General features: G+C 39.0%; 1 protein-coding gene across 2 annotated transcripts; it reads left to right on the forward strand.

Moving 5' to 3' along the window:
- Positions 1–13,632: 13,632 nt before the first annotated feature.
- stx5a (syntaxin 5A) lies at positions 13,633–22,543 on the forward strand. 2 transcript variants are annotated; one of them, XM_041798058.1, is made up of 12 exons: positions 13,633–13,728; positions 14,221–14,440; positions 16,139–16,209; positions 16,372–16,427; positions 16,528–16,598; positions 16,732–16,848; positions 17,109–17,165; positions 17,272–17,353; positions 19,949–20,035; positions 20,189–20,292; positions 20,488–20,609; positions 21,240–22,543. In XM_041798058.1, exons 2-12 carry the CDS (start codon positions 14,378–14,380, stop codon positions 21,397–21,399), a joined length of 990 nt encoding a protein of 329 aa, XP_041653992.1. In that variant the 5' UTR covers positions 13,633–13,728; positions 14,221–14,377; the 3' UTR covers positions 21,400–22,543. The 2 variants fall into 2 exon arrangements, with proteins under 2 accessions (XP_041653992.1, XP_041653993.1); XM_041798059.1 differs by lacking the exon at positions 19,949–20,035.
- The last annotated feature ends 339 nt before the right edge of the window (positions 22,544–22,882 follow it).

Consider the following 22,882-nt stretch of genomic DNA (forward strand, 5'->3'; position numbering starts at 1 on the left):
GAAAGCCTGCTTGACTTTCACATGGAGGTTTTTGAAAACTGGCATTTCAGTTTTTTAATTTTTATAAATTTGCAAAAATGTCCTTAATTCTGTTTTACCGTTTCTCGACAGAGTACTGAGTGTATGCATCAGGCTGCAACAGATGAAGGAGATCTGAATACTTTCTGAATGCAATGTATATCTGGATATCCAGCAGCAGAGTCCTTAGCTCTGATGAAATCTGATGGTCTTCTCAGAATCTGTGGTGTTGTGATGTCACATATCTCCACCCATAGCCATGGAAGCATGCAGCTGCACTCGTGTTGGCACACCCCACAGAAGAGAGGGGTGGTGGGGTTGACCCTGAATAAACCAGCATTAAAAAGTCTTTCTCAGAACAATCCGTGTTTGCATTTCCATAGACGCATGCCAACAAGGATTGTTCTAAGAAAGGCTGTTCAATGATGGTTTACACAGGGCCATAGCCGCTGTTTATTGGCTGGAATTGCCCTTAACCTCCCTCCTGACTTCTGCTCCTCTCTGCAGTATTCATAATGTTACTTATAAGTAGTTCTGTAATATTTTGCTTTTCACAGAAAAATTACCAATCATAAAATGTACAGATATCATGTGCTGGCATTTGCAGCAGCTGTAGGCCTTGATTTTGATTGGCCAAAAACGCTGGACTGCATTGGTTATATAGTGAAAGTGAGCATTGCCAGCTGAAGATACAGACCCCTAAAAGGTAGAAAAAAGGCATGATATTTCACCTTTAAAAAGTACAGTATGTAATATTTCACCCAATAGCATTTAGCAGAACAAACTTGGTAAAAATTAAAAATAATATTTACAAGTTGTCCTATCTAAATTTGTGTTTTCAATCATTAGAACATATATTATTTTAATTTAGTATAAGCCTTTTATTCATGCATAGTGAGGTTCCCTTACACGGAGTCTGCCATCTTGCATTTTTGCTTCTTGCATGTTTTAACAGTCTCCCCGTGCATGCGTGGGTTCTATCCAGGTACTCCAGCTCCCTCCCACCACCAAATACATGCTCATTAGGTTAAGTGGTGACTCTAAATTGCCCGTAGGTGTGAGTGTGCCTGGTTGTTTGCCTCTGTATGTCAGCTCTGTGATTGACTGGCAGCCAGTCGAGGGTTTACCTGCCTCTCGCAGACACAGATACACATTTTTTAAATTCCACTGGATGCCAGGCTTACCTCCAGAAGTGGGCTATCGCAGTCTAGAATCTGAATGTTTAATGTTGCCTATATTCTCAATTTCCCACTGTAGCTTTAACATATTAAATAACAAGGATATAAAGTCTTGATTTCTTAAAGTGTTTGAGAGACCAGCAGGAAATTTTTGCACTGTTGTTCAGAGCTTAGCTAGCTGTTTGCCCTGTTTCCAGTCTTTATGCTAAGCTAAGCTAAGCTAAGCTAACTGCTTGCTCATGTATCTCGTGGATTTTCATTCAGAGACTTGAATATGTTGCCCAAGGCTTCATCTAAATCTCAGCAACAAAGGAAATAAGCATATTACCCCGATGTTTGTACTAATCCTTAAAGGTTATAACTGTTGATTGTCTTTTCATCTTGCCTTTCCTCCCTGTGTATTGTAACATTTTTGAACAAGCTAAAAACAAATGTTTTGGGAAACCAGAGAGTCCCTAAGCCTCTGTGTTAACTGAAGTTGTGTTTGAAATTGTAAAGCACATGCTGTACATCTGTCTCTGTGAATGAAATGTCTGTTGAAGGTTGAAGTGAAGGAGCAAATGGACTTTGAGTAAAAAGCTCCATCCATGTAGACGTGTTCAAAGACATTACACCTTTCAAAGTTGTGCTGCTGAGATAACGTTGTAGTTTGTTCCTGCAGCTCCAAATTGTGCCATATAGACGCAAAGAGAATCCCATTTCATCCTGATCTGTGTCGGTATCAAACATCAGTGTGCTGTCTACAGTGTAACCTAAAGCTAGCCCTGTCCTAGCCTCCAGTGTCTTAGCCTAGAGAGACCCCTAACTAAACTATATAACATTTTATAACCTATAATATCCAGCCATGACTTTGTGTATGACGTACTTTAGAAATGTATTTGTACTTCATTTTAGCTGTACCTTTGCAATGAATCTATTCTCTGCAAATACATTATACTACTGTAGCCTATCTATAAAAAACAAAAAACGACACTCTTCTTTTGCTGCTACACCATTTGTGCCCTATTATCATGTCTTTGTTGAAAACAATGCAGTTTTATGTTGTATAAGTATATAAATGCCAATAATTAGATTCAGTGTCAACATTAAAGTGTGTACTGCATCGTTAAATATATTGAAAATGATACCAGGACTCAACCGTGATGTTACAGATGTTATTAAAGGAAATGTCTTATTTTTCATATAAACCGCTCGTTTTTTTCCTGTCCTTGTTTGTATTCACGTTTAATGTCCTTGTCTCCCCCTCCTCTGTGTTTTAATCTCTCCTTTGACGGTAATGAAAGGTAAACACACCGGTTTGATTACAGTGACACCCTGGGAGGCTGGTACAGAGTGTGTCTGTGACGTGAGGTGGTGTTGTGAGACATAATATTGTTTCCTCTCCTCCCAGCTGTCATACTGCTGAGTCAGAAGCTGGCAGGATACAGAAGGTGTTTGGGCCCACACGGTGTGGCACTGAGTTCAATGAGGACTCAATTTGATGATGTGTTTTACTAAAATCCACCTCATGTAAGAGGCAGTGTCAACTTTCACAGCTTCTTAAATTTAGTCTTTTTCACCTGTATAGAAAACAAAAAACATATTAGTCCACAAAAAGTCCTTCCATTTTAGTCTTTACTTTTAGTCACAATGCTTTTTCTCATTTAATTTATTTAATCAGCAAGATTCTAATACTAATGTAAATGTAAAACATTCAAATATTGCACCAAAAATATTAATTTGACTCAAAATATACACACTAAGCCTGAACAATTAAAGGTTGTTAAAATTCAGGCGTGTTTACTTACAAACAGCTATTTCAGCTCTATCTGTTTGAGTTGATAGAACACATTTTTAGTTTTAAGTAAACACTCAATCACTTTAAGTATTTTTGTTATCGTGCTCAATTTATTTGACAGCATCCCTTAATATGCATAGTTTTCCCAGAATGCCTTTAGGCATTAGACACATTTGCACCATGAGTGAAGTTACCCACTGAGTTAGAAAAGTTCTGCCCATGGGGCCCGAGTCAAGAATTAAAAGGCAGATAAACTGAACTCTGTGGAAGAGCATTTTCTTGATCAAATGCACCTTTCAGATTTTCACTGAGAGACTGAACAGTTGAAGGCTGCTTAAAAAAAGAGTTTTCCCAGAATGCCTTGGGGTATTAGACACTTTTGCACCATGAGTGAAGTTACTGACTCAGCTAGACAAGTCCAACTCTTGGTAAGCAACCATAACATACTGTAGATCAGTGGTTTTCAAACTTTTTTGCCCAAGGCACACCAAAAATCAAGCTGACGTCTCAAGGCACACCATATTCATGTCCTTGCAAAATAGCCTCTTTAGCATGTTGAGCAACATGTCCCAACTGCATGCAATGTCAGCAAGTGCCAGCTACAACATCAGTTTGGTACAGAGTTTCCTTTTGTAGCATCCTGACCCTGCAGGTGATGCACTGCAGCTCCCCATGTTTATCCCCAGTCACCCTGTTCCTGTTTTCTCTCTGTCACTACTCTTAAGATGGACAAGTAACAAGGGAAGAGGCTGCACAGAGGACGACAAGGAACCAGGAGTGTCCCACCAAAGGGAATTCTTACTTTTCTTTCACTTTCCTCACTCCCGAAACTTGTTTGCTTGTTTTACAGCGGAGTGTGATGCATGGATATTCTTCATAACCACTTATGAAATGTAAAGGTCTGACTTGTGCTAACATTGCGACAAAACTATGTGGCTCACAGCCGTTAAAGGCACCATACCTCAGTTTTTCCACTTTCTAAGTGAAAGCATGAGATGTCATATTTTTACATGTAAATTTACATTTGCATATTTAACAGATAACAGAGGGACAGTTAGCATGCAATGCTGTATGATGCAATGCAACAGTTAACGCCTGCATGCAGTAAGGACATTGGTTATGGTGTTGGTTAAGTTGTTGCATAATTGGAGTACTAATGTAAAGTCAGACAGATTCCTAAGGCACACCTAGGCTTGTGTACCTCGGCACACCATTTGAGAACCACTGCTGTAGATGAAATACCTAACATGATGGAAGAGGACTTCCTGGTTCAATGTGGCTTTAAAGTTCCTGTCACTATAATTGACCTACCTTGAGTGGTATAAATGTTCAAGATTAAAGACTGTACTAGAAATAAGGGGAAATTGCAGAGGATGAAGAGCACATAGCTTTTAGAGAAACACTTGAAAATGTTAGTTTGAGTCGGACTTAAACAGAATTTTTAAACTTGGAGAAGTTTCCAGTGTAGTTTAACTTAAAGAATTTAAGTTAAATGTACCAGTAAAATTGAGTTGATGTTACTTAAACTGGCTAAATACCTGCTACTAACAAATACGTTTTAGTTACTTACAATTTTTAAGTAATCAGTTGTCTTTAATAGTTTGAGTTTCATTAACTCATCAGGGATAACTCCAAAAATATTTCCACTATTTAAAAACTTTGAAATGATCAGTTTCAATTAAAATCTTGAGTATTTTTCATTTGTTCAGTTTTACAGTGTACTGGTGAAAATGCTGAAATGTCTGCAGCAGAGAATATCAGGGATTTTAACATCTAACAGTCCAGCACTAACATTTCAGTCTCCTTGATGAAAACTAAGCTTACCATGGTTGTGGTCGATGAATTTAACACTGATCAGAAGCAAATGCTGTTTGCTTTGTTTAAAATTTGATTGACTGAAAATGAAACTAGCACAACCCTGACTTCTCTCAACATATTTCCTAAAACAAAGTCAGAGATAAAGTCACATGCATACACTTCATAAACCAGAGAAAAATACATAAAACAATTCTAATAAAGCTAAAAGGCCACAGATAAATGACACATTATAAATTATCATTACTTTTCAGTATTGATTTTCCCCCTAAATCTTCCAGTGCCTTTTGCTTCAAATAAAGTATTACTCCTTTTTCTCATTTTTGGGGGAGTTTTGCCCTTATTTAATAGGACAGTGGTAAATGGGAGGAGAGAGAGGCAAATGACTTGCTGGAAAGGAGCCACAGGCCAGATTTGAAGCTTTGATGACAAAATTGTCTGTATGTAGGGCATGTGGACACAAACACAAGGCTTTATTTTTATTCTAGCACCTGTCTTCACAAGTAACTTAATCTCTGTTTCAGATCTTGCATGCAAATGGAGAATCTTCAGGTGTTGGACCATACAGGTGATATAAAACATGGACGTCATCTCAGTGATGTCTCTCATTGGTTTTTAATGTGCCGTTTTAAAGGGATAATACTGCATTTCATTTTTCCCTAGAAGACCTTCAGTTTAACTCTATTTTACAATGTGAGCTCCAGATACATGCTCTTCTGCTTCAGTTATCTGAGCAAACAACACACAATTAAGCTCCAGCTAGTTATTTCTGCTCAGTTTTCCACTATCTTTGATCAGTAATATCCTGAAGAAGTGCCGTGAAGTTCCACTTATGACAACTGTAGCTCTTATGGACCAGGGCCACCAGGTCAGCTAACCAGTCTCCAGTATCTCTCCCTCTCTTTCTTTCTGCCGAGTCTCAATCTGCAGAATTGTATTTACTGCAGAGCTTCACAAAGTTTACCATTTCTCCCAGTGACTATAATGTCATCACACAGGTGAAGGGTTCAGAGATTGTGATGACTGAATAACTTCCCATTATGGTATCATCGGGTTCCTAAGGACAACACACCTAAAGCAATGCTGTATGTCATAAATGCCCTGAGGAATGCAGGGACTCATATATTGGGAAAATAAACAACCCTTCCATAAACACATGGCCTAACATAGGGAAGCCAACGCATCTGGTCAGGACTGAGCTGTTTAGGTACGTCCAAAGGAGACGGGACCTTCCACCAATGTTTGGCCAGAGAAGATTGCTGATTTCAGAGAGGTGTCAAAGAAGTCAACCTGGAAACACTTCCTGTCCCCTATATATGATGCCTTTGGATCCCTTTGGCAGCAATCCAAACATCGCTTCCACCCTGGATCACATGACCTGATATCATGTGACCCTAGAAAGCCTGAAAAGGCCCAGGAGGACATGCCCTCAGGTAAACTAGGTCAGTGAATCTGCCAGTCACTCTCAGGTGACCACCAGATCATTCACATGGACAAAAGTAATTGGCCACCTGACTTTTACAGCAACATGAACTGTAATGACATTGTACTCAAATACCTGTACCTGTAGAGCATTTATGAGGTCAAGCACTGATGATGGGTGAGAAGGAATGGCTCACAATCTTGTTCCAATTCATCCCAAAGGAGATCTACAGGCTTGAGGTCAGGGCTCTGTGCCTGTCAAGCTCTTCCACATCAAACTCATCAAACCATGTCTTCATAGTCCTTGCTTTGTGCTCTGGTGCATGGTCATGTTGGAATAGAAAAGGGCCTTCCCCAAACTGTTGCCACCAAGTTGGAAGTGTAGCATTGTAAATAATTGTCTTGGGATGCTTAAGCATTAAGATTTCCCTTCACTGGAGATAAGGAGCCTAGTCCAAACCCTAAAAAATGTCCCATAGCTTTATCCGTCTTCCACCAAACTTCCAATTTGGAGCAATAGCCCTTTGTGGCTGAGTTTCTGTTGTTCCTAAATGCTTCCACTTTCTAATAATATCACTTACAGTTGACTGTGGAATATCTAGCAAGGAGGACATTTCATAAACCGTCTTATTGCGAAAGTGTATCCATCACAGTACCATGCTCAAAGTCACTGAGCTCTTCAGAAAGACCCATTTTGTAACATGGAGCCTGCATGGCTAGGATTTTATACACCTGTGGCAACAGGTCTGATTAATACACCTGAATTCAGTAAAAACAAAAACAAAAACAAAAAACAAGTGTGGCCAATTACTTCTGTCCATATGGTGTACGTATGGTCATTAGAGGCTATATTTCTAGCCTTGGCCACAGTCACCTTTAGAATTATGAAGCCTTTTTGAAGAGAGGTGGGACATCTTCAAGAAACTCATTCAAGTCCAGTTGCCTTTGGACCAAGATTTGGATCATGGTACAACTTTATTGTCTTTTTTGGGCTTTTTATGCCTTTATTTATAGAAGAAGTGGATAGTTGGAAACAGGGTTGAGAGAGTGGGCAATGACGTGGGAAAGGATCCATCAGTGCTAATTTTGGCAGCTATTTTAAATCTGACTCTTAGTCTTTAGACGAAATGTCTTTTAGTTTTAGTCACATTTTAGTCATTTCTATCCTTTTTAGGCCGCCTTCTACATGGGCTACGACCGAACCTCTAGACCAGTGATCATCAAGGGCCACATCAGGCCCTCCACATCTTTCCATCGGGACATTATTAAATTCAGATAAATGTGCAGAGGAAAAAATATATTGATGTATATCAAGTATTCCCTAATTCCCTACAGCTGTCAAATACCCACTAAAAATTGTGATTTAATAAACTTATCTGAATGGTTTAAGTTTTGTTTGTGTTTTTTGTTTTTTACTTAAGGTGTTTTTCTTCCCAAGAATCAAAACCAAAGACCTGCTTCTTGCATTGGGATTTTCACCAGTCAGGACACAGCATATTAGCGTCAGACTCAGTAATGGAGAACAGGACAGCCACAGAAATGCTCAGCTAAAATATCTCAACTGCCCCCTTGTGGCTGGCTGTGGTATAGGAACTGATTTCACTTTTAGAGGCTAAATCTGGCATACATGTAAAAGAAAATAAACTGTTTTAAAAACATCTTAAGTTAGAACAAAATGTCTTTTTATTTGAGTTTACTTGAAAGTCTGGCCCCTAAGCTGGCCCTTGTACAAATGCAGCTGATGACCCCTGCGCTAGAGATTTCTGTGCCCCATGTATTACAGTTTTGATTACACTTCGATTAGCAATTCTGAGATTGTCAGATGTTAACTGACAACACTGTGTGACACTATTAAGGTGATGACTGATACAGTGTGTTATCATCATTAATCTTAATTGGGCGTCATGAAGAAAGGAGGAGAGAGGAGAGAAGAGGAGCCAAATGCTGCTGCCACCCTATCTGTCTGGAAGGGCATTTTGCCAGAACTAAATATAGCTGCAAGATTAGGGAGAAAGAGACAGAAAGAGAAAAGGACAGAGTGAGTCATGCATCATGATACAGAGAAGATGCATTTACTCTAAATTCTCCTTTTTTATGTGCTGCACTCCTCAGAAACTCCCTGAAATGTCTTCCTACTGGTGAATAATGAAAGAGCACAGCTCTGACACACAGCATGTGGCTCTTCAACTCTTTCACTGTGCTCTTATACATTTCATGCATAATCTTTACCTTCTCTCCCTCTCCATCTGCCTCCCTGCACCCCTCTCACTCTCTTTGCTCCTGTATCAGGACTTCCTGTATTTTTCCACCTTGCTCTCTCTGCGTTCAGAGTCGTGTTTGTCTAATAACTCCAGCCACGGTTTCCTCCCTGCTTTTGTTGCAGCAGCTGTGTCGAAGCAGGTACTGGACGCTATCTGGTCTGCAAGTGTGTTTTGGTAGATGCTATCAGCAGTCCTGTGTGTGTGTGTGTTTGTGAGTCTGTGTGCGACAGAGAGATGATTGAGAGAGGGAGATTGTATTCAATAGCTGTGCAGCAAAAAAAGGAGTCATACAGTATGAGTTTGCTGGTTTTTCTGTTGAACCGACAGGAAAGTGAGTCTTTCGTAACATCTCTTGTGAATACAAAGGCCTTTTTAAAAATTCAACAGTGCAAACATACAAGTGTTATCTCCAGCTGAAACATGGTTCCACCGGCCTCATCTGTCGCAGCTGACTAAAGGACATCAACCTTGATGAAAGATCTACAGTTTGTGACACTCTGTGGGAAAAGTATCTGTAAAGTCAACCTGCAGATGATTTAGTGTGATCATGATGGTCTTTACAAAGAAGTTAATTCAAACTCCAATGGTATGTTCTCTGGGAATCACTAACCTGGGCTTTATTTAGCCAGGCTTGGTTTGCACACCAAACAATATAGTTGGAGTACTTAAGAATGCAGTCACACTGGTAATACATATGTGAACTGCCAATTGTACTCCTAGATGCTGGATTTTAAACTCTTCAACCTAAATACAAGTTCTTGTCCAACTGAGTGTGGCTTTGTACTTTTTGCTATCCTTTAAGCAACCAAATAAGAAGTCATGTGTGTTTTTTTCTGAAGGTTGTGGTCAGGTTCACCATCCCTATATTCTGGCGGATGTATTCCTCACCCTTTCGTTGGGGAAAAAAATATATATTGTCCTTAAACTCTGCATGCTTTGTTACCAGAAAACGCTTTAGCTTCATGGCTTCACAAGAAGACACACAAACCGTTTTGGTCTTATGTCGCTGTTCTCAATAAAACCAAACTCGAGATAGCTGTCGTCATATTTTCTCACTTTGGCAGGTTTGGGCCTAGCATCACTTGATGAAGTGGACACGCTTAAATATTAATCCACTGTGGACCTGCACACCTGGGCAAAGTGACAAATGCGTGACGAGTGAGAGATATATGTGATATCTCGCAATCATATCTGAGTTTTTATTGGCCCAAAGCTGATGCAAGTGGGCGTGATTGGTTTAGTATGGTTGTTTTATGGCACTGTGGTCCGTATATGTATTTATTGGCTTTTTAATGACATGGCATTACTTAAATAATTTATACTGAATTATTTTGCGGACCCCAATTTGAGAAACACTACTGTAGAAGACAAAAGCATTCGGCTGCCTGACCATTACACCAAAAAGGACTGTAATGACATTGTATTCAAATACATGTACTTTAATATGGAGTTGCAATCAGAACAGCCTTCACTCTTCCTGGAAGGCTTTCCATAAGATTTTGGAGTGTCTTAGTGGGAATTTGTGCCCATTCATTCTGTAGAGCACTTACGTATGAGGTCAGGCACTGATGGTGGATGAGAAGGCCTGACTAGCAATTTCCATTCCAATTCATCCCAAAGGTGCTCGATGGGGTTGAGTTCAGAGCTCTGTGTGGGCCTCATACCATTATCACTCCTTCACCAGACTTGGGAGGCACAATGCCACTTTGTGGGTCAGTTGCTGTTGTTCCTGAATGCTTCCACTTTCGAACAATATGACTTACAGTTGACTGTAGGCTATCCAACAGGGATGACATTTCATGAACTGTCTTATCCCAAAGATAGCATCCAAGCTTGATAGCTACACCTGTGGCAACAGGTCTAGTTAGAACATCTGCATTTAATAATTAACGGGTGTGGCCAAATACTTTTGTCCATGTAGTGTATATAGAACCCTCCCTGCTGACAGGATGCAGTTTAATTCATAAACCCTGCCTCCTCATTGATAAGAGATGGGCTAAAATGCAGAGCATATTCACTTCTCTCTTTCTCTCCATTGTAGTCTTTATTATTGTATTGATTTATGCCAATGTGTTTATCTTTATGAGTCTTGATTTATTTGGACCAAAAAAGACCAAATCTTAGCAAAACAAAGTTCAAAAATGATAATAAAATGTTATGAAGTTATGTTTTCTTAGGTTTATGCAATCTATTTCAGAAGCCACGAGATAAAAGCGGAATGGGAGATTTCAAAGGGGAAACTGCTCTCTTCTGTGCTGATGTGGGTAATTTTGTCCAGAAGAGCACATCTAACATGAAGCAATGCGTGAAAGCATAAAGAGAAGTTTTAAGAAGCAGAGATAAGTTTAGTGGCTTTCAGTGAGGTGCTGAGGGGGAGTGCAGATGAAGCAGATGAGGAGTGGTGCAGGACACGGGGTGTGTCTGGGGGTTTTTTGTGGTTGGGGGTCTAGCAGGTAAGTAGGTGAGGGCATAGCTGTGGTTTGGGCATGCTCGATCCCGTTAACCAGAGGATGAGGGTACCAGGAGGAGTGATTGAAGATCACAGAGGCGGCTGGATGTTATCTCTCTATCCAAACCATACCTGCAGGTCGACTCACCTGAGGCAGCAGCCAATCACCTTCTCTGTCTGCCTGCTCTTTCCTCCTCTTTAGGGTTCAGCTCTCCTGCATCGACATAACACCACTAATGACTCATTGTGTCTCATTTCATCAGACTGAAGTGATAATATTTTTCAACATGTGACTTATCTTTTGACAGGTGCACTATCCCTCTGATGATAATTTAACCCTAACTGTATCCATTGTTCCTTCTTGCCTCTCTGGTTCTGAGGTTGGTGCTCCAACATGCTCCATATTAGCTGGTTTTGGAGGACACTGACTTTTATCACCAGAGAAATCAGTCCTGAAGAACAGAGGGCATAATTTTCAGACTAATACTACAGAGAGAATATTAAATCTATCTGCTTTGTTTGTCCTCAGTTTTTTCTTTGAAACAAGGATAAAAAGTTCTTTTCAGAAAGACCAGGATTTTGGACATAAATCTAGATCCTGTTGCAACAATGCAACCTCTGAGAGTGGGTACTTATGTAAACATGATGTTTAAAGATGTTTAATTACAGTAAACTTCTACTATTAAAAGCATGTAACTGCTCCTGGGCCCCAGTTTCCAAAAGAATCCCTAAAGCTATTCACGTTTAATTAAAAGAAACCTTTTTAAAAACAACTTCCATTTCAAAAAAGTTGGGGCACTGTTTAAAATGTAAATAAAAACAGAATGCAATGATTTGCAAATCTCATAAACCCACATTTATTCACAGTAGAACATAAACAACATATCAGTAGCACCCCCTCTTCTTTTAACAACAGTCTGTAAATGCCTGGGAATTGAGTTTACTGGAGTTTTGGGAGAGGGGTGCTGTCCCATTCTTGTCTGATGTAGGATTCTAGCCGCTCAATAGTCCTGTGGCTTCTTTGGCAGATATTTTGTTTTATGATGGGGCAAATGTTTTCTATTGCATTGTCCTGCTGAAATATGCAGAGACATAGTCTAGATGGAAGCATATGTCACTCCAGAACCTCTACATACTTTCAACTTTGAAAGTGCCTTTCCAAAAGTGTAAGCTGCCCACGCCATGCAATCCCGTAGCATCAGCGATGCAGGCTTTTGAACTGTACGCTGATAACAAGCTGGATGGTCCCTCTCCTCTTTAATCCACAGGACACAGTGCTGTGGTTTCCAAAAATATTTTCAAAGTTTGATTAATCTGACCACAGAACAGTTTTCCATTTTGCTTCAGCCCATTTCAAATGAGCTTTGGTTGAGAGAAGACAGCAGCGTTTCTGGATGGTGTTCACATATGACTTCCTCTTTGCATGGTACAGCTTGAACTTGCATTTGTTGATGGCACAGCCAACTGTGTTTACAGACACTGATTTCTGAAAGTCTCCCTCAGCCCATGTGGTGATTTCTAGTACAGAATCATGCCTGGTTTTAATGTGGTGCTACCTGAGGGCCCCAAGATCACAAATATCCAATACTGTCTTTTTTGCCTTGCCCCTTGTACACTGAGATTTCTCCAGATTCTCTGAATCGATTAAATTATGGACTGTACATGTTGGGATATAAAAGTCTTTGCAATACGTTTAGAAACGTTTTCTGAAATTGTTTCACAGTTTTACATGTTTTTTTGCAGATTGGTGAAGCCAATATTCTGAGAGGCTCTGCCTCTCCAAAATGCTTCTTTCATAGATAGTCACGTTACTGACCTGTTTCCAATGAACCTAATTAACTGCAGAATGCTCCTCCAGCTGTTTTTTCAGTTAAACTTACTTTTCTGGCTTTTTATACTCTGTCCCTACTTTTTTGAGATGCGTTGCTGCCATAACGTTGATAATAAGCTAATATTTTTATGGATGTTTTAATGTCTCAGTTTCAACTTCTGATATGTAGTTTATGTTCTATTGTGATTAAAACATGAGTATTTACATTTTACACTGTGCTCCAACTTTTACTGGAATTAAGGATGTAGAAGAAGACTGAATTTTCTAAATAGAAATTAAAATTAAAATTAAAATAATGATCTGAAAAGTGTGTGAAATGTACATTAAAACACTCACATTTCCACCTTATTCAGGACTTGAACAGGGCACACAAAAACTCATTTAACCCTTTATATTATCACACACCTGAGGTTATATAATTTTCCAGCACATAAATATTGTACACAATGTACAGACTGGAAAGGAATGAAGGTTACTGTGGGAGGAGATGACATTATTTGCTCTTGGGAACCCCATACAGGTTAATCTTACGATAAGTTATACAAATTAGAATAATACAGTTTTGCACATTATAAAGAAGTCAACTAACACAACTTTAACACAACCAGGATATGTACTTTATATAGTAATCTTAAAAATATTGGATTAACGTGTTGCTGATTCACCTCTTAATGTCGTTCTCGATATAATGTAGTGGTTCTTGTTTTTTTTTCTTTTTTCTTTTTCTTCACATAATGTTAAATAAACACATTTCTATATCACAATTGCTTCAGACTGTAAACTGTATTATAAACATGATATGCGGCGACCCCTGCTGGTGGCGTGTTGTACTTGCAGGGATTTTCCGCCACGGTAAAGTAGACGTGGCAGTGACGTCAATGCCGGAAATGACCCGGATCGGAACTTTAACTCCTGGGTTGATTAGTTTTCATCAGCAACATCGAGAGCTCTCCGAATATGATGTAATATCTGTCGAAGTAAGTCGGAACCGTTCGATATTCTTTTGTAAAATATGACTGAACGTCACGAGGTTGTTAAATACCGAATTTAACCAAAGTAAAGCTAGATAGACCGTATTGAAAAAGCCCGGTTAGCTCTCTGTAGCTACCGTTAGCCTGTGGTTAGCCGGTGAGGCCGTGATCAGCTGTCTGTCGCGATGGGCGGCCTGTACATAGGGAACTGGTCCGTACTCTAGATTTGTATTGTCACCTAATAGCAGAGATATTAATCTCCCGTTCCCTACAACTGGGAGGCGAGGGAGCGTATTATTTGTCGTTTATCGTCGGTGGTTCAGTCGACCTCATAGTCGTGTTGTTAGTGTCGTAGAACTGTGAGCTGTTGGCTAACGGCAGCGACTCGCCTTTTACTCCCAAACTTAACACAATTCGACTGTGTGCCGACCAATGACATGTCACGCGGTCAGAATACGGGGCTAACTTTGTTTGTTTTCTGCTCATTTTCTGCCGTAGACGTGTTTATTTACAACCATGAAGGATAACCCACCTTGGATGTGAGTCCATCCGCACACCGGGAGGTCGTCTTGTTAATCCATCACACAAACAAGTAGAGAAGGACCCAGCTCTCCCCTGGTGCTTTCTGGTCTGGTTTCCTCTCACCGGCGGCAGGATGACGTGCCGTGACCGGACCCTCGAGTTCCAGTCCGCCTGTAAATCTCTCCAAGGCAGACCGGTAAGTTGGAAAAATGTACCTGGCATGGAATGTTCTAGACAATACAGCATTTTATTAAATGTTTTTTCTTGGTGACGTTTTGAAGCCCTTTTTCTTTCGCTTTTAGTTTTGGTTCCTCTTAGCTCTCTGGCTAGTTTTGATCTTAATTTGAGCATAGTATTATTTAAAATCTAAATACAAAGAACATTAAATTAACCGTTGTCCTAAATTTATCTGAATATGCCTTTTTGGCTGCCAACTGTTAACGAAGTTATGTAATGTTTCTTGTCTCATAAACAAGTGTTAAGAGCAATCAACCTGATATGACGTGGTATTGGCTAACAGTCATTGTCAAAGAAATATTGACGTCACTAAATATGTTGGGGTTGATGTTAGTTAAGCACCTGCAACAAAGAAATGCCAAAGACAAGCTGGAGAACGCTCTGTAAACTGTGGATTAACCACTAAGTTATAATATTTTATATGTGTTAATGCTCATTAGGTCACACATTGAATTAGGCTTGCATGATATTGAATTTTTTTTTGCCAATGTCCAATATGCTGATATTAACAAAGTCTGTTTTGGTCCTTAAAGCACACTTGAAAGTGTACGGACAAACAAAGAAATAACCTTCAGTCCTTAAAAAACACTTGCCTGATACTAGATTTTTGGGTGTATCTGATATGCTGATATTTCCAAACTTATTTTAGCTATATTGATGTATACACACCTTTCTAATTGTAAGGAAGACCAAGTGTCTACCATGCACAGAGTGGCTAAGTCAGCAGAGAGAAGAGCAGGGAAGTAGACGGTCTAGTGATAGTTTTTCAGTTGAGGTTTCATTCAAAATGTTCAGTGGACCTCTTCGACTTTGTGACATCCTATATTGTACATTTTGGTGATATTTGTGGCCAGTATATGATTAATTGTGCCGAAATGTACGGCTGATTTATCGGCAGACATCTTCCTACCGGCTGATAACAATATCATGGTGATAATATCATGCATCTCGTGGGGTCTTAAAAAGTATTAAAGATTGATAAACCAACTTTGCCAAAACTAAGCCTTTTAAAAAGTATTTAAAAATCTTAAATCCAATACAATAATGTCTGAAGTTTGGTTATTTTTTTAGTTATCTGAAGAGGCTGTAGGTTTTAAAATTATTTGAAATTAAAGAGTATTATAATCATCCTGAAATGGGTAATTATACCTTGTTTTTTTTTTTGTTTGTTTGTTTGTTTTTTGCAAACCCAAAGACATGCTGTTTTACTTTTTAGCTTTAACCGCAGTGCAAAACTTGTAAATAGGTACTTCTAGACTACTTTTAGGCCGCTTAAGTCAGAAAGAAACCTTCCATTCAGCTGCTTTATGGTATCACTTTTTTTTTCTTACAGTCTAATCTCAAAATTCTCCAAGAAGTCCTAATTGGTGGTCCTGACTAAAACTCGAAACTAAACCTGTTCATAGCTTCTGATATCAATAATTAATTTTTAAACTATTATTTGCCTACACCAATGTCATTCTGATAATGCCATATTTAACTGTCAGTCAAGCAGGCCATTTGTCAGATTCTGTGATAGCATAATGAGTGATATGAACATAATTCAAACAGTTATGTAGTTGTGAAAATCTAAAGTCTTACTTCACTGTTATCCCAATCTTCTCATCTCAAATTGATCCTTTCACTTCATGTTCTCCATTTTTGCTTCTCTTCCCAGAATGGAGTCCAGCCTAGCAAACCCACTCTCAACGCCCTCAGGCAACGCAGCGACTTTACAGTCATGGCAAAGTAAATTCCTAGTTGACCTTTATAACTTACTGAATGTGTTTGTTGCATACTTTAAAAATAAGAGAATAGACCCATTTTTTGTGTAGTCATATGTGGCTATCATTGCTCAGATTGTATTTATGTGTGACAAAATGTGCTAAATTCTGGTCTGTTTCCTTGTAGGAGAATTGGAAAAGACCTGAGCAACACTTTTGCCAAATTGGAAAAACTCACAATTTGTAAGTGTTCTTTCAATGATGTCTAAGCATCATGAATGTAAATCTTGTTTCTGTTGTGCAGAAAATACTGATTATACATTCTGCTGTTTTCGTCTTTTAGTGGCTAAAAGGAAATCTCTATTTGACGACAAGGCAGTAGAGATCGAGGAGCTTACTTATATTATTAAACAAGTAAGTCAACTCCTAACCTCCGATACAAGATTTCTTTGTAAACTTACTCGAACCTCTTAAACCCAGAACAAAGCAGTGATGTGTAAATTTCAGGTAAGGGGAAAATAATTCTTTGTATTTTCCTGTTTTGTAGGACATTAATAGTCTAAACAAACAGATCGCACAGCTACAGGGCTTAGTGGGGTCTCGTGGAGCTCCAGATGGACGACATATCCAAACCCACTCTAAAACTATAGTGGTGTCTTTGCAGGTATACTCTATATGGAATGATTCCCAGTGCATGTAATGCCCCATTTTAAACATGTTTTAATTTTTTATCATTAATGGTGTAGTAATAATTGGCTGTTGTGCTTCTTGTAAAGTATGTCATGAACATAAGTTGATATATTCCTGCTTTAATAGAAGTCATTCTGTATCATATGTTATTATGGCATTTAAACCCATTTTTACAATACTTGCTTGAATAAAGATGAGCTTTGTGTAACTTCTTGTATCTTCTGTTTTCTTCAGTCCAAACTGGCTTCAATGTCCAATGACTTCAAATCAGTCCTAGAAGTCAGAACAGAGGTAAGAAATGTTTAATATGCCTCTTAAATCAAAGTCAGAAACAACTCAGAAACAAGCTTTTCAAGAGTGATACACGTCCGACTTTATTTTCCCATTTTGTGTGCAGAACCTGAAGCAGCAGCGCAACAGGAGAGAGCAGTTCTCCCAGCCTCCTGCTCAGTCTTCTCCGATGGTGGCCAACAACTTCAGTAAGTCTGCTCATGCCACTGCTTCTTGCTTGTACAGCTCAGTGTTTTTACAAGGGTCTTTTTTTAAGTAAAGGCACCAACAGGTAAACACAGCATGCTGTAATGGCTTCATACAGGTGTGTTCACTTTATGGGGATATTGTTTGTGGGACAGCTCGATCTGATTAAATGCTTCCCATGATATAACTTTCAAGCTCCCATGTGAGTTTGGTTTGTTTGAAGGCATTCATAAAAAAACAGACCCTTTCTGATAAATCCTGGTCAATCCAATTTTTTAAACAGGTTTAAAAATCTAATGTTAACTTTCCTGTTTTCTCTGTTGTCCTAACTTTTTTTTCTGGTATTTTCAGAAAACATTATAGAGTGAACACACTTTTAACTGTCTCTTTTTTGGCTTTGAGGCTCTACTCAAATTTCCTTGTTTCACTTCTGTGTACTATTTTGTTGCAAATTGCTAAATATTCAGTGACACAAATTGCTAAACATTCTGCTAAATAAGTTCCTTCCCAGAGACCCTCTTTTTAGCAGAGGGAGCTCTAATGCTTCCTGTGCTCACATTTACACTGCCAGTCAAATGTTTACAATCATTACACCTTTAATGCTAGGCTAAGAAACAAACTGATGTAAACATTCAATTGATATGCTGCAACTAAATTTACTAACCTTGTTTCTGTGTGTTTTAAACTACACAGAAGATTAGATAACTATTATCTAACTGATATGGTAAACTGTTTTAATGTAAATTAATCATGCTTCTTCTATAGCAGAAATGTGAAGTACAACTTTTCTTAGAGGGGGTTTCAGGGTTTTTTTGTGTAAGGTACTTGAAAATAGTAGTGGCATTATCCTCCATAGATTTCAGTGTGTGTTGCTTCTTCAAGGAGGAAGCCCTGGTGGTGCAGTTGCTCTCTGTAATTTAGGGAGTTTTAGGTAAAAATGGGTCAGGAAACAACTTTGGCTCAAATGTAAGCGGTATGGAAAAATGTTGAAGCATTTTATTTTCCACCCAGAAAGCCTCAGTGTTTGGGACTATTTTGCAATGCAGCTTTTGGCTAAGTGTTGCTACACTCATCTCCTGATCAGCTGTTTTAGTCTGCAGCTTTGACAGACAACAACAAACTAAACTAAAACTGATTATTTCAATTCAATTATCTACCATGCTGACACATTGTTTTATAAGATAAACGTACTAGCAGTAGCTTGTCTAATTACCAGCCATTAGAAGAATAAAGTGACAGCCATAAACTTACTTGGATGCCAAATTTTCATTCAGCTCTTGAGACATCAAGATATCAACCTCTTTTAATGAGAAAATATAGTTTGTTTTTGATTTCTGCCAAAATACTGCAGTACCCACAAAGGTTGGTGGTGTCTCTGGTTACTGTTCAAATGTCTACTGTGCCTGTGAACAATGACAACAATACATGCAGCCATTAACCAATCATAACAGATGGATACGCCTGTTTCCGTGTTTCTCACTGGCAAATTCATCTTGCAAAGCTCCCATCTGAACAGTTTGGGCCCGGTTAGCAAGTGACAGCACCAATCAGCGTCAAGGGGCAGTACTTTCAGGCGCGGCAGAGTCGTGGCGTATTCAAGAAGAGGCTGGTGCAGATATGGCGGAAGACATTATCATTGATGCTGCTAAAGCGCCAGTTTTATAAGAACTTGACAACATTTCTTCGTTAAAAGAAGAAAAAAGAACAGCATTGAGTTATTTTCTTTTCAAAAATGGCAAAAGTTGTGTATTGACATGTCTGTAGTCGCCATGGTTCGCGTTATGCAGTTCTATATGGAGTTTATTCCTTGATAGCTGCGCACCTTGGTAGCGGTGACGACGTCATGTGTTTTGTTGCTCTGATTGGCCCGCAAAGATGTGACAGACAGAACATTCATCAAGTCACCCTCTGAGTTTTTTCCAAAGGCTCTGCTCTTTCCCAAAAGCTGTATATCAAAGGTTTTCCATATGGATGTGTGAAACAAATCCATCTGGCATGTCAGGTTAGTTGTAAACAGGATTTTGTGAAATGTCTATGGAGGATTTTAATGGTGGGTTTTCCTTCTCAAAAAAGTGGTCGGGCACTGTTTAGCTCCATAGCCTAACTTCCTTGTTGGTGCCCCCAAAGCACTGCTCTTAAAGGGACAAGGCACACTGAAATGTCTGGAGGCCAATACCATTACTATTACCCAGTACCTTTTACAGCCCAATTGAAAAAACACAAAACAAAATAAACCTTTAATTGGTGGACTTTTTCAATATATCTGCCTGTGATGTCCAAAATAAGGTGCTCAGCAGGAAATCATCTTAATTTAAGATGTCTGGGTCTGTCAAATATTTGTGGGGGAAATGCTCATGTAAAGGCAACACGAGATTATAAAGTACATGTAAAGAAAATTTCTCAAATACGTTTTAGTTTCAGTTTCATTTCAAGGTATTTATATGCGTATTAAGTCAGTACTTCCATGGGTAAACAAGCATTTGAACTGGCAGTGTACTTCTCAAATGGCTGTTGTCATAGTGATCTGCTCGAAATCCTTGTGAATGATTATTACTGTATTTGGTCATCTATAATGCAAAAATTAAAAAATATTTTAGGGAGCCGCAAAAAAGGGGCCCAGGAGCCGCATGCAGCTCGCGAGCAGCGCTATGACTCCCAGGGCTATACCACCTCAAATTTAAAAGGTATTTCCCTGGAACGTTTGAATCACCCAGCGGGTATCACTAGCTACTGTATGTGCCCGCTGGTCTTTTTGCTTTTCCCCTCTTCCTTTGAGGATCACTGTCTGATCTTGTTGAACATTTGTGTGTGTTTGTCTTCTGCTTGTCTCCCTCCAGAGAGCTCGGTACTGATGCAGGATGAGTCCAGGAGTAGGGGGGATGTGGCCATTGATATGGACTCTCAGTCCAATCCCATGCAACTCCAGCTTATTGATGAGCAGGTAGAATGCTGTATTGAATTTTTTCAGTTAGCCAAACTAAATGAAGGTGTGCCTTTTATTTATATCATGAAAAGAACACATTGATAATTTTTTAAAGTTAATGTTTGTTGCAGAAATGTTGGGTCTGTTGAGAAAGAAAAAAGACTTGGTATAGGTGGTTCTTTTTAAAAATGTATTCTGGCTCTGCCATCACAGGACTCCTACATCCAGAGCCGTGCAGATACCATGCAGAACATTGAGAGTACCATCGTTGAACTGGGATCTATATTCCAGCAACTGGCACACATGGTCAAGGAGCAAGAGGAAACCATCCAGAGGTAAGAGGCAGCTGGAAATGGAAGTAGGGAAAAGACTATGGAGATCTCTCAGCCATAGACTGGGATGTACTTGATCATTTGCTTGTGGAGTGAAAAAGAGAAGACTACTCCCTCAAGTGTGTGAGGTACAGTTAATGTAAAGCTCAAATTGGGCTAGCTAGAGTAACTAGTGACTGAAAACGGGGGGAGGGGGACGGTCTACCTAGCAGTCGTGCTTCCCTACACCTGATTACTTAACCAAGCTATGTGTGTATTATTTGTACCAAAACTAGATGTAAGAACAGGAAAGTGGGTCCAGACAGTGGTAGAAAAGGGGGAGAAGTGACCCAAAGTATTGCATCACTACAAGGTTCTTGCCCATAGTTCAGGAAGTCTCTGTTTTTTTTTTTTCTTTTTAAAGCTGTAACAAGAACCCTCCAAAAACCTGCAATTTGCATAGATTGATAAAAGAGTTTAATGTATTTAACTTTAGAGATGCTAGTAAGATAACTTACTCTGGCATCTTATTTAACTTGCATACATATCAGTGGTATTATCTTTTGTTTTACTTAAGCAAGCACACCTATAATAAAGATACATTTATGATTTAAAAAAAAAACATGTCTTAAAGTCTGCCGTCTTCTCTTACAGGATCGATGCTAACGTTGAGGACACCCAGCTGAATGTGGAAGGCGCCCACGCTGAGATCCTCAAATACTTCCAGTCAGTCTCCTCCAACCGCTGGTTGATGATCAAGATCTTTCTCGTCCTGATCATCTTCTTCATCATCTTTGTCGTCTTCTTTGCTTAAAGCAAAGATTTAACAGCTAAGTGACGGAGAGAGCACATTGAGGGAGGTGAATTGAAGCTGTAACTGGACTCGGGAGTTGTTTCTGTACAACATATTTGAAGGAGACTTCCCTGTGGACATGACTGTTTGATGGGGGCTTGGGAGAAGCATTTGATTAATGTGGACGCTTTAGTTTGATCCCAAGCCACAGACTCTTAATCTTAACTATTCAGTGAAGAATGAAGATGTTGAACTCTGTTCAAAGGAAATGATAAATTATCTGAAGCCCCACTTTGTATAGAGAGCAAAAAATGCTCTGTGTTGTACTTTGACCAATTATTCATAAACATTTAATCCAAATGGCTATAATTTAATGGTTTGATTCTGCAAACTGTCTTTTTAGTTTAATTTTTTTTCTTGTTCACCCCATCTACTACAGGTTATTCATTGTTATAGATATTGTTATTTCAAAGCCAAACACCACAGCTGTAGTTTACTTTTTTCTTTCTTTTTTTTTTTTGCTTCTTAGCTTTTTATTGAAGAGCATGACTGTGTCACTTGTTCATCAACACTTCTCTAAACCCCACCATTTAATAATGATGTGAGTTGTTTTTTATGCAGACATTCTTTTTTCCTTTCAAAGTTAATTTGCCAAATGGGTACTTTTTATGGAACTGTGACGCAGAGTGACAATAGTAGGAGTGGTCCTGTAAAGCTAGGAGGCTGTGTTGCTGATAAAGCAGTTTTAAATGATACAGCTGTGTGACCAGCTGTTGGACCAGTTAAATGGTTTAAAAGATGAACAGTTTGGCAGATGGGCCTCTCAAGCATTCAAACAGGCTTCAGGTTTCACATCAGAGCTAATGAAGGGGTTTGGCTGGTCAAGAATCACACTGATAAAGTGACTCGATCGGCCAGATTTCCCGGAAGTGTCTGATTTTACCTCGCTGTTGTAGCTGCTTATCCTTCCCCTCATCCATCCATTTTACCAGATGTTATTTAAAAGACCACAGATTTTTAAAAAGGAAGAAAACATTTCCCTATTTTTTTCATGTCTGCTTTTTTCTAGCCAAATGCCTTGACTTTAATGTATAAAGTGCAAATAGTTATAATAATGTATGGATAAGAAAGTGCATATTAATAAAATCATAATGGGGGACTGACACTCAAGGTGGTGATTTCGTTGAGGTAAGAGGATTAATCGGCGATATAATTAGCCATGCTAAGCTAAAGGCTAAGTCAACAGAGAAGTACGAAGCTGATGCAATTTTTATATCACATGTTAAACACAACCACACTATAAAAGAAAACGATTAACATATCAAGGCACAGACCACAGAAGGAGTATTCTGCCTCTTAAACCACAAAATATATTTAGATCCATTTGTTGTGTTCAAGGTATAATAGAAAAATAGAAATAGAAAAATGCACACTTAACTAAAGGATCACTGGACCAAAAAGTGTCACATTTTGGTCTTAACTGCTGCACAACTGCCCCTTTATG

Source organism: Cheilinus undulatus, linkage group 10 (assembly GCF_018320785.1).
Source record: "Cheilinus undulatus linkage group 10, ASM1832078v1, whole genome shotgun sequence".
In the NCBI taxonomy this organism is placed as follows: Eukaryota; Metazoa; Chordata; class Actinopteri; order Labriformes; family Labridae; genus Cheilinus; species Cheilinus undulatus.

What these genes read in the sequence shown, in the direction of transcription:
- stx5a (XM_041798058.1), top strand. Translation starts at nt 14,378, where the DNA reads ATGACGTGCCGTGACCGGACCCTCGAGTTCCAGTCCGCCTGTAAATCT. An exon ending in TACCACCTCAAATTTAAAAG is followed by an intron (nt 20,036 to 20,188) that starts GTATTTCCCTGG and finishes GTCTCCCTCCAG; the next exon opens with AGAGCTCGGTACTGATGCAG. An exon ending in CAAGAGGAAACCATCCAGAG is followed by an intron (nt 20,610 to 21,239) that starts GTAAGAGGCAGC and finishes CTTCTCTTACAG; the next exon opens with GATCGATGCTAACGTTGAGG.